The sequence below is a fragment of the Trachurus japonicus genome, chromosome 5 (assembly GCF_045865225.1).
Source record: "Trachurus japonicus isolate A0001 chromosome 5, Traja_1.0".
NCBI classification, from domain to species: Eukaryota; Metazoa; Chordata; class Actinopteri; order Carangiformes; family Carangidae; genus Trachurus; species Trachurus japonicus.
This window is the reverse complement of record NC_140911.1, coordinates 18,897,196-18,907,431: the sequence shown is the minus strand read 5'-3', so window position 1 is coordinate 18,907,431 and position 10,236 is coordinate 18,897,196. Positions and strand designations below refer to the sequence as shown.

The 10,236-nt window shown below is 41.8% G+C and overlaps 1 protein-coding gene across 2 annotated transcripts in view; it reads right to left on the bottom strand.

Annotated features, from left to right (window-relative positions):
- Positions 1–9,854, bottom strand: part of golt1a (golgi transport 1A) — a 277,908-nt gene extending 268,054 nt beyond the window's left edge. Inside the window, exons 1-5 of one of the 2 annotated variants that reach the window (XM_085776671.1) lie at positions 9,711–9,854; positions 8,933–9,024; positions 7,958–8,136; positions 6,835–6,898; positions 6,705–6,756 (exon numbers count right to left, since the gene is read on the bottom strand). In XM_085776671.1, coding sequence (XP_085632797.1) covers positions 6,727–6,756; positions 6,835–6,898; positions 7,958–8,136; positions 8,933–9,024; positions 9,711–9,735 — 390 coding nt within the window. In that variant the 5' untranslated portion in view covers positions 9,736–9,854 and the 3' untranslated portion in view covers positions 6,705–6,726. Of the gene's footprint in view, positions 1–6,502; positions 6,757–6,834; positions 6,899–7,957; positions 8,137–8,932; positions 9,025–9,710 lie in introns of those variants that run through there. The other variant, XM_085776670.1, reaches the window with a different exon arrangement.
- Between the last annotated feature and the right edge of the window lie 382 nt (positions 9,855–10,236).

Genomic DNA, 10,236 nt, shown 5'->3' with positions numbered 1-10,236 from the left:
CCCTTTAAAACATCTGATTCATCTTCACCATCAAGCTACTTGAACTCACAGCTCATTCATTGTTCTTTTATCAGGTCAAAATTCAACCGTGATTGGGATCAAGGGACAATCCATTGTCATGTCATGCGCTGCTGAACAGGACATCATGGCTGCCTCAGAGAAACACTGGTGCCATTTGAATAATGCCAGTTTCTGTGAGTCACACGCAGTCCTGGGCCCAGAGAACGAAGAAAAGAGAGATTTCAAGATCCTGGACAGACACAGCTCATTCTCCTTAGAGAAACAAGACCTCACACACAGCGATGCAGGATCCTACAGGCTTACTATGAATTTTCACAATCACACAAAGGTTTGTGAGGTAAAGGTCCAGGTTAGAGATGAACCACGTTATTTGGAGATCATTCCTGTTCAAGTGGATCCAAAGCCAGGCCAGCAATTTGAGATCAATTGTAGATATTCTCAGGACCTGAAAGATTATTATAAATCCTGGATATGTGACGATTCAGAGTGTCCACAGACAGTTAAAATTGTAGATGACAGATTCCGGTCAGTCCTCATACTGACTATTGATAATGTAGGTTGCTCAAAAATTAAATCGTTCCAGTGTGTGGTCTACATGCAAGAGACCACCGTGAAGTCCAGGGTTCCCTATCAACGTGAGGCTCATGTTACTGATGTGCAAGTGTATCCATCTCGATTCCATGATTGGAGGAAGAAACAGATACACGCCTACAGTCTGCTTAATCTAATGTGTAGCAAAACTAACACATACATGTATGAACACAATAGAAGAGGTTCCAGATATGACGATGAGCCACTGTCACACTATAATGATTATGATTATGGTTATAAGCTATCCTGGTGCAGAGTGAGAGAGAGAGGTTACCCTTTATGTTCTCCTGTAAATGAAAATGTTGGAAAAACCAGAAACTCACTCACTGTACAAATCTGTGTCACACCAAATGATGATGGAGCCACGTATCGCTGCAGTCTCGGCTTGCAGAGAACAGATGTGGAACTTGTTGTCTTAGGTATGAAGGTAACACTTATATGCCTTTGTTTTGAAAGACTATTTTACTGATTCTGTCATTTTGTCTTGAAGAGTTTAAATGTTGAATCTGATCCATTCTCTCTGAAAACAAACAAATATGACTTGACACTTGATGCTACTTACGTGTTATTGTCATTTGAGAGCATGTTAAATCTGCTGCCTGTGATGGCAGTGAAGGATAATATGGGAAAAAAAAGATGAGTTTTGTGTACAGGGACATCATATTTTAATCTCTATTTTACAGGATCTCCTCCTCCGCCTCCTCCTCCTCCTCCTCCTCCTCGTCTTCCTCGTCCTCCTCCAAATCCTCCAGTGGACAAAATGCCAAGGTTACATTGCAAGTTACTTAATAATTTAGTATTAATCCTGATTACACTTGTGTTGTTGTTGTTTTATCTGTCTTGTATTTTCTGATCCATCAGCTCTCCGCTCAGTGTAGGCATCATTGTGATATTGAGCAGTATATTTCTTCTCATCATCACTTTGTCCATTGCAGTCACCAAATGTAAAGGTAAGTACCAGAACAACAGTTGATTCAAACTCTTGCCCTTAGGATAATTCACTTTGGAGCAAGAAAAAGTTTGGTGTGGAGAAGAGCCAGAGTGATGCTGAAACAGATTTCTGTGTTGCATTGGTAGTTTTAACTTGTACGGTTCCCTGGATGAACATTAAAGGGACACTCCGATTCTTTAAATCGTTACAAACAATTGATTTTTGAATCTGTGGGTGATTCTGCAGCTGCCAGATGGGTAAAGGTAAAAGGATGTCTTATCTGCAGACATTCTCCTACTTTTCAATATGCCTCTATTGTTTGGCCACCGTTCCTGATTGGCCTGTTTTCAATAAAAACATGTTATCAGTATTGGCAAATGATGCTTCTGGTCACCGATCAACCTTAAAATGATCACCTGCGGTTAATGCCTCGATGTGTGTGGCTGCCTTTACCCTCAGGTCATTAAGGTGATGGTGTGTTTTAAATACTATGTTTAAAAAACGTCTGTTGCTCTTCACTGTGTCCAATGTTTAATATAGTGGAGGTAGCAGGGCTGTCCCTGACCAAAATGGGGCCCTAAGCGAAAAAAATTCTTCGGGCCCTCCTATAATCGATCATAGTGCAAACTACAACCACTAATACTGGCAGTACTACTATACTTATACTAATATTAATAAAAAAAACAAAACAACTATTGCTATTGCTATCTATTATTACTATTATTGTCATTATTATCATCATCATTATTATTATTATATAGGCTACAACTACAATCCTAATAAAACATACTAATTCAGTACCAAACAGACTGATATTTCAAAATGTAGCTAGTTCCTTCTGTCAACCAAAGTATCAAATACACAAATTGCTATCAATATTTATCTCTAATATCTCCTCCAAAGCTGCCTGTGGTAGATTAAATTCACCACGACCAACAACTGATAAATTTACCACTGCCTTTCAACAGAGGTGAATGCATAAGCAGACAAAGGTGTTAACAAGACATTTAATAAATGGTAAGGGCCGCTAGAAAATGACTTTCATCTCCAGACCACAGTCCACATCTACTGGAGGCTAGCAGCATCTCTCCTCCTACCTGCAGCAGCAGCAGCAGCAGCCGTGCTGAGCATGGAGAATTTAGTGCTTATGCCACAAAGTTTTACATTTTTTTACTAGTGCTGGCGTTAACACCATTAACAGCGTTAACGGACATTAAAGTAACATTGCAGAGTTTTTCGGGCTTAAAATAATGTTTCCAGACTCATTGCAGTGATAGAAAAATGGTTAATAGGATGAATGGTGCTGCCGCCGCAGCCTGAGCCGGGTCGCAGCGGCTGAAACTGCACTATGTAACTTCCCTGCACGGGTACGAATCACCGCTCCCCCTCCTCCCTCCCCTCTGCGTCGAGGGAGAGACGTGGTGGGTCCGGTCGTCGTCGTTGTCGCCGCCGCCGCCGCCGCCTCCTCCCCTCCCCCGACCACCCGCCACACAGTCTCCTTGCAAACATGTGGAAATACTGTCGTTTATTAATAGGAATAAACGCTGGATGCGCTCGCTGATAAGTTTCGTTTTCGCTTTCCCCCCCAGACGATAGCGCTTCTCAACCAGATGGAGGAAGCACTGAGCTGAAACTCCGCAATGTTGCTTTAATACGGCCCAGCACTAACTTCAACAAATACCCACCTTCGAGAGAAGCACGAGTTTCCTTTTGCTTTTTTTTTTGTCCTCTTGCGCCTGAGTCGTAGGTTCTTTTCGAAGCCGTGATCTCACCTGCAGCTGCTTGACAAGTGCCTGCAGCATCTGACCAGTGATTGGTCAGATCGATTGCAGTGACGGCGCGTGTGGTGTCAGATTACAAAAAAAGGGTCTCTTCTCTCTCTTCTCCTGCCTCGCGCTGACAGCTGATCTAGTAGCGCACCACGGATGTTCATATGCGCATCCTTTGTGCAAAACGGGGCCCCTATTGGATCGCGGGGCCCCACGCACTGTGTGTGATCTGCGTGTAGGCAGGGGCGGCCCTGGGAGGTAGATACAGACTTCACAGTCTGTAAAAAACTGTGAGGAAAAAAATGGTTGGAGCTCTGCAGAGATCAACATCTCAACTGGTCTCTCAGTCTGCTCTGCTCAGATCTGTTATTATTACTAAAAGCTCAATTGTATTGTTGTTGCATATGAATGAAAACTAATTAGGGTTTTATGTTTCAGGTCTGAGCAAATTAGGACAGAGGTGTGTTCTGTTGTCTAGAAGGAGAACACCTCTGTCAGCTGTTGACATCGATGCAAGCATGTACGCCAACTCAGTTGCTAACTATTACCGTCAAAATCATGAGCAGGTGATCCCAGCTGATGGACAGGGTCAAGGTGCGTATACATAAAGATTTTCTTCAATGAGGTAGATTGTAGCTGTGTCCTAATTCACGATAGGACTCGATCTATGATGTTGTGGCTCACTTTGCAACCATGGCAACAAAAAGCCTTGTTACTCATAAACATGAGGTAGAGGCTGGGTTGAGTTGGTGGAGACCAAACACGGAGCTGAAAGACAGAGAACACTGGACACCAAGTCACCATGTTTGATCTCATTTAGCCAGAACAACGTTATAAGTCAATGATAATATATCAGTGTTGTGTCTCTTTTTTACAGGCGCTGACGGAGAGACCTCAAGTAGCTCAGATGATGAGGTGAGTCATGTCAGGAATTTGAAGGACAGAACACATTATTAGGGTTAAATCACAAGGGAATTCCTCCCCCTGACTAAAAATGATGCTTCAAAGTAAGGGTCTTTCATAAACCTGTAGCCTATTGTAGTCAGAAGTACAATATGTCTTCAGGTGTTAAAGTTAAACCAGAAGTAAGCGGAATATTTGTGTTAATCTAAGTCTTAAATAGTTATATCTTCCGACGGCAATCACTTATGTAGAGTGTTTGGTCTGAAACACGGGTCTGTCAGTCACTCTGCTCTGCTCTGAGCCCAGGAGAAAACTTTCCTTGTATCCTACAACCTTTATCCAATGAGGAGAGAGAACGGCATGAAGGGGCGGTCCTCTCTGTGTGTGCAGCCAAGGGATGCGCCTGAATGTGGTGACGTAGGGACGAGGGCGGGGACTGCTAACTCCATCGGCTGACAAGAAGTTAGCCAAAACGACCGGGATCTACAGGATGTGAAGGCTCTTTATCGAGCTCTTCTTCAACGTAGACAGTGTTGAAGCTCAGTTCACCACAGTGGGAGTGTCATCTTAGTGGCGATTGTAGTGACTCGGTTGGTGCTGTGGTGTGATAGTACAGTTTTAGCTTTTAGTTACTAACTACTGAAGAAAACGTGCATGTTAATTGTATGTATTATTCCTGCTCAGTGTGTCTTTGCTCTGTTTCACCTTGCCCCCAGTTTGAGGAGTTGCCTGTTTGCCGTAAGAAGTCCTCCAAGGTCAGCCGGGGGGAATCTGACTACGTCACGGTGAAACCTGGAGCAGTCGCTCATTCTCAGGATACCGGAGGAGGAGGAGGAAGAGGAGGAGGAGGAGAGGGAAACACGAAGAAGACAAGTACAGAGAAAGTGGCAAAGAAACAGCAAAAGAATGCAGCTCAGAGAAACTCCGAGCAGACTCATGAAAGTGAGGATGAGGAGGACGAAGTCACTTACACTCATGTGACCTTCAATCCCAAACACAGAAAATGAACCGCGGGACGCTATCAGTGCAGATGGTGATGATTATGATGTTGATTGAACGGCTCCACACTCATAACCTGAGTCGGAATAGTAATAGGCTACTATTACCAGCTAATAGTTAGCAACAGTATGCTAATTGTCAATAGGTGCGTTTCCATCAGCTGTTTAGATGCGCATCGAGATGTATCGCATTGGAAAATGATGATGGAAACGCCGTGATTCGCATTAAAATCCTCTGATTCGCACAAAATGAAATACGCTCGCTATGGCCGGGTTTTGGTTGATTCGAATGGGATGGAAACAGCTGTATGCGAATCAAGTGTGACGTAGCGCACTTTCACCCCGTCTACTCCCGTGTTTGCAGTTCACTCACAAGACAACATCAGGGTTTCCGCTGTCACACAACAATTAATTAATTGTGGCGCATCGCCACGGCAAAATAAAAGCCCCCACACACCTTCATATGTGATGACTGCACAGTTCTTCATAGTTTCTCCTCAGCAAAAACCAAACTTATCAACCAGCGAATCCAGCGTTTATCATTAATAAAGTCTGGGGCGGCGCAACTCTCTCTCTCTCTCTCTCTCTCTCTCTCTCTCTCTCTCCCACACACACACACACACACACACACACGGGTCACGTTATTACGGTAATAAACCTATGCGCTAAATCGCACTAATGTGTTCAAATCAGACCGTCCGTCCGTCCGGCCGGGAGGGGGGGGGATGCAAAGTCCGTAGATGGAAACACACATGATTCGAATTTCTTTTAATGCGCATTTCCCAGTAATTCGAATCACTTTGGATGGAAACATGGCTAATGATGCATTAAAATGCTTTAACGCTTTGAAAAGAACAAAGATTGTGTGTATCTTCTTGATGTTTGAAGAAGGCCCTCAATGGGATCTTCCTCACACTCTGTTTATTTTTGTACATAAATATTTTTTGTAATTCATCATCTTATTTTTTTATGCAGATCTGTCATTTTTCTGAGTTTATTCACTCAATAAATATTAAGTGATAAATAAAAATTTGATTAAATTGAAATTGAATCAAATAGCATTATGCTGAACACTGGTTGTTATTATTATATTATATTATATTATATTATATTATATTATATTATATTATATTATATTATATTATATTATATTATATTATATTATATTATATGTTGTTGTTATTTGAGGTAGCCTATTGGACACTAAATATATGATATTATATTAGGCTACATTATATTTTTGGTATCATCAAAGTTTCATTAAAACACACAAATCATACACACTGAATCCATTAGGTAATTATTATTTACTTTAATTCAACAAAACAATAATATAAGACAATAAAAACAGGAAGTGATTACAAAATGGGATCCTATACAACTTACAACTTGTCTTTTTTTTTTTTTTTCACTTGGTAAGATTGACTTAGAGAAACTTGATAAATAAATTATTGTGACAGGTCTTGCACAGTGCCCCCCTCTCTCCTTCACCGGTGTAAACATGTTGTTCTGCTCAGACCATGGAGGAACTGCTGGGGAAAAACTGACAGAAAAACGAGACATGTTATTTCCCTGAACTATTTCTGATAGTGTAATGAAGATGTTGATGAATGCAACGTACTGCAGCGAGGAAGGGGAGGTTCAGAGCTGACGCCACAAATCCTACGGCCATGGGGAAGAAGGACCTATAGCAAGAGACATAACAGAGTGATGATCACATCAGGTGTCACATAACATGTCGACTTATCATTCAGGTCATAGTGTCCCCACATCAACCTGGAAACATAATGAGAATCATTATCATTAGGCAAAGACATATTTGTAACCTTGTTTTTTTATATTATATTATATTATAGGCAAGGCAAGGCAAGGCAATTTTATTTGTATAGCCCGTTTTTACAAACAGTTTGTCTCAAAGGGCTTTACATGGCATCGTAACAACATCCTCTGTCCTTAGACCCTCACATCGACTGAGGAAAAACTCCATGGAAACCCTTTTAACAGGGAAAAGTCGGAGAAACCTCAGGGTGAGCAACAGAGGAGGGATCCCTCACCCAGGACGGACAGACGTGCAATAGATGTTGTTACAGACAAGAAAACAGTTTACAGTTTGTCACAGAATGTGCGAAATATTATATGTTGTTGTTATTTGAGGTATTGGACACTAAATATATGATATTATATTAGGCTACATTATATTTGGTGTCATCAAAGTTTCATTAAAACACACACAAATCATACACACTGGGCCCTCCGTTCTTCCGGCCAGCGTCTGAGGTCCCAAGGTCTAGATACAAACAGTGGGGCGATCGTTCGTTTGCTGTTGCAGCTCCCAGGCTGTGGAACAGACTGCCACCCGACATTCGCACCATTACTGACCTAAGCCTTTTTAAATCGAAGCTAAAGACGCACTTTTTTAGATTAGCATTTAACTCTGACTAGGGAAGTCCTGCTCTTAAGTGTACTTATTATTTTTGCCTGTTTTTATTCCACTGTATGCACTTTTAGAGGGCTTTTAACACCCTGCAGCACTAGTAGCACTTTCTTGTGTCTTCTTGCAGCACTGTGGCACTTTCCTGGGTTTTTATGTATTGTTTTTATGTATTATTTTTATGTATTATTTTATTGCCTTGATGTAAAGCACTTTGGGTACCGTCTGGCTACTGTAAAGTGCTATACAAATACATTTTGATTGATTGATTGATTGATTGTTTTTCTGTTCCACTATAACCCTATATGCTTACCTGAACAAAAGCACAAAGCCATAACTCTCAACCAGCATCCCTATGATTGGCCAGCGGCACAGCACCAGAGACACACCTCCCAGGAAGAAAAAGGAGCCTCGAAATTTGTGTCTCTGGAAGAAGAAGTGAGCTGTTCTTCTGAAGCCAATGATGAACATCAAGCCAGTCAGGAACAGGACCTCAAGGCAGGAAAATCACACCAAAGAAAAATTAATACAAAAGATAATTTTATATTTGTATTAATTTATCCAAAACAAAGTTATAATGTAGACTACTTACCAAAAACTGATTGCAATTTACAAATTATGTTTTGTTTGCCTGTCTTTTCTTTTGCTATTGAGGTATTTATTTAGCTTAAATTTTGCCTATTGACTTTGTGATGAGCCCGCTGACCTAATAATGTTCTTGTTAACTAATGATTAGGCTACTTGGTTAAATTATTGGTCCCATGTTCGGTAGCCTTCATGATTAGGTAATTAGGAAATTACATTCATGATAAATCTATTGGCGTCATGATGAGCTTGTTAAAATGTCTTAAAACCTTCAGAACTGATTGAAGTACTGTTTTGTGCCTGAAGGTGGTTATCAGTGTTTTTGATCAGGGCTCGCCTCGTTTCCGTTCACACACTCACTCACGCACCACCACCACACATGGCATTTTTCACACTGAGAAATTATAAAACTCCCCATAGCCTACATCTATGGATGATGCGAAGGCAGATTGTTAGCTGTCTTGAATTAGCAACCTATCGGCCAATCGAAAAATAGTAGACTATTAGTTGTTGCTGGGTCCCACGACTGCGCACAAATGCTCTGAACGTGTGCAGAGGTTGCAAACAATGATGGGCTGACAAAAAATCTCACTCCAAGCTAAGCTCAAAACTTGAGAGCCCTGTTTATGATTTAGGCTACATGAATTTGTGAGGTTTCAATGGTGACGCTGCTGAGCACATGTGTGTCCTGAGGATTACTCACATTCCCAAAGGCCAACAAGACTGAGTCAAAGTACAGCAGCACGCCGAAAAGCAGGAAGAACAGCCCGAAGCCCATCAGCCCCACACCGATCTCTAGAAGACAAACACACACATTGTGTCAGTGATGTTCTCAGTACTTTCTCTCTGTGTAGATATACATCTTTGAAAACAACTTTTAAAAGAAAGATGTCACACAGCTGCTGATTAGCCTACACACACTGTAAGCAGCAACAACCTGCTGACAGGAGCAGAAACTAATCAGTTTTATAGTCCAGATTGTGGCCATTGTGGAGGATAATAATAATTATGATAGTGACCACGGTGGAAAATGCAAATATTTAAGAAAGAAATCAGTGTCTGAAAGAAAACAGTAACAGAGACTTCACTTGTTCCACTCAATGAATGAAGGGAAATATAAATCATGCCAAGTCTACAGGAAGCTGTGACATGAGGTCTGCTATTGGCTGACTCACTGGAGCGCAGGAGAGCATTGTGGGTTGATTTGTAGTCCTTACGAACATTGAGGTTTCACCGTAGAATCTGGACCTCTCACCTGCTCTGATGTGTCAAACAGCAGTTCTGCTCTACATCAGCTCAGGTAGGTCTGTGTCCTGACTGCTGAGGGTCTGACCTGTGTGTTGTGTCTTTCACCAGGAGACGCCGTGTCTCCACTGACACGTCTGACCGTCTGTGGGGAGGTCAGACCTCTGCTCTCTGCTTTACCCACAGCTCACAGCTTCTCTAACCCTTTAGAAAGGAGGGAGTGTGTGAACACTTACTCTGGAGCTCCGTGATGGACACCATGCTGATCCCCGACGTCTTCCTCTTTTTCACCTGGTCCCTGTGTGTTTCTGTCAGGAATCAACGAGTCCTCTGTCGTTCGCGGCTGTGTGACCTTTGTGCATTGATGTTGTCAGTGTGTGAACATTAACCAGAGCAGGCGCACACACAGCACACTGACCCCCTGTAGTGACTGGGGATTCTCAGGTGAGGGCTCATGATCTACCTGAGTTATCAGCCAATCAGTGACATAATGTATTTATCCCTTGTGTTTGTGTCTTGTTTCCGCCCCCTTTGAGTCTTGTTCTCTTTGGTTTTATCTTCCCCTCCCTTTGCTTTGTTTCTGTATTCAGTATTGGCAACAGTGAAGACCTACAGCTTTCATTACATCTGTCATGTGTCATATTCTGTTGAAAGTGAAAAAAAAATAGGTGAAGTTAATGTATACTTTAAATAGAAATCCCATTTGCATAAAAATGTCTTCACTTGTTTGTTGTCAAAGCTGTTTTAAATGCCCAAACAAAC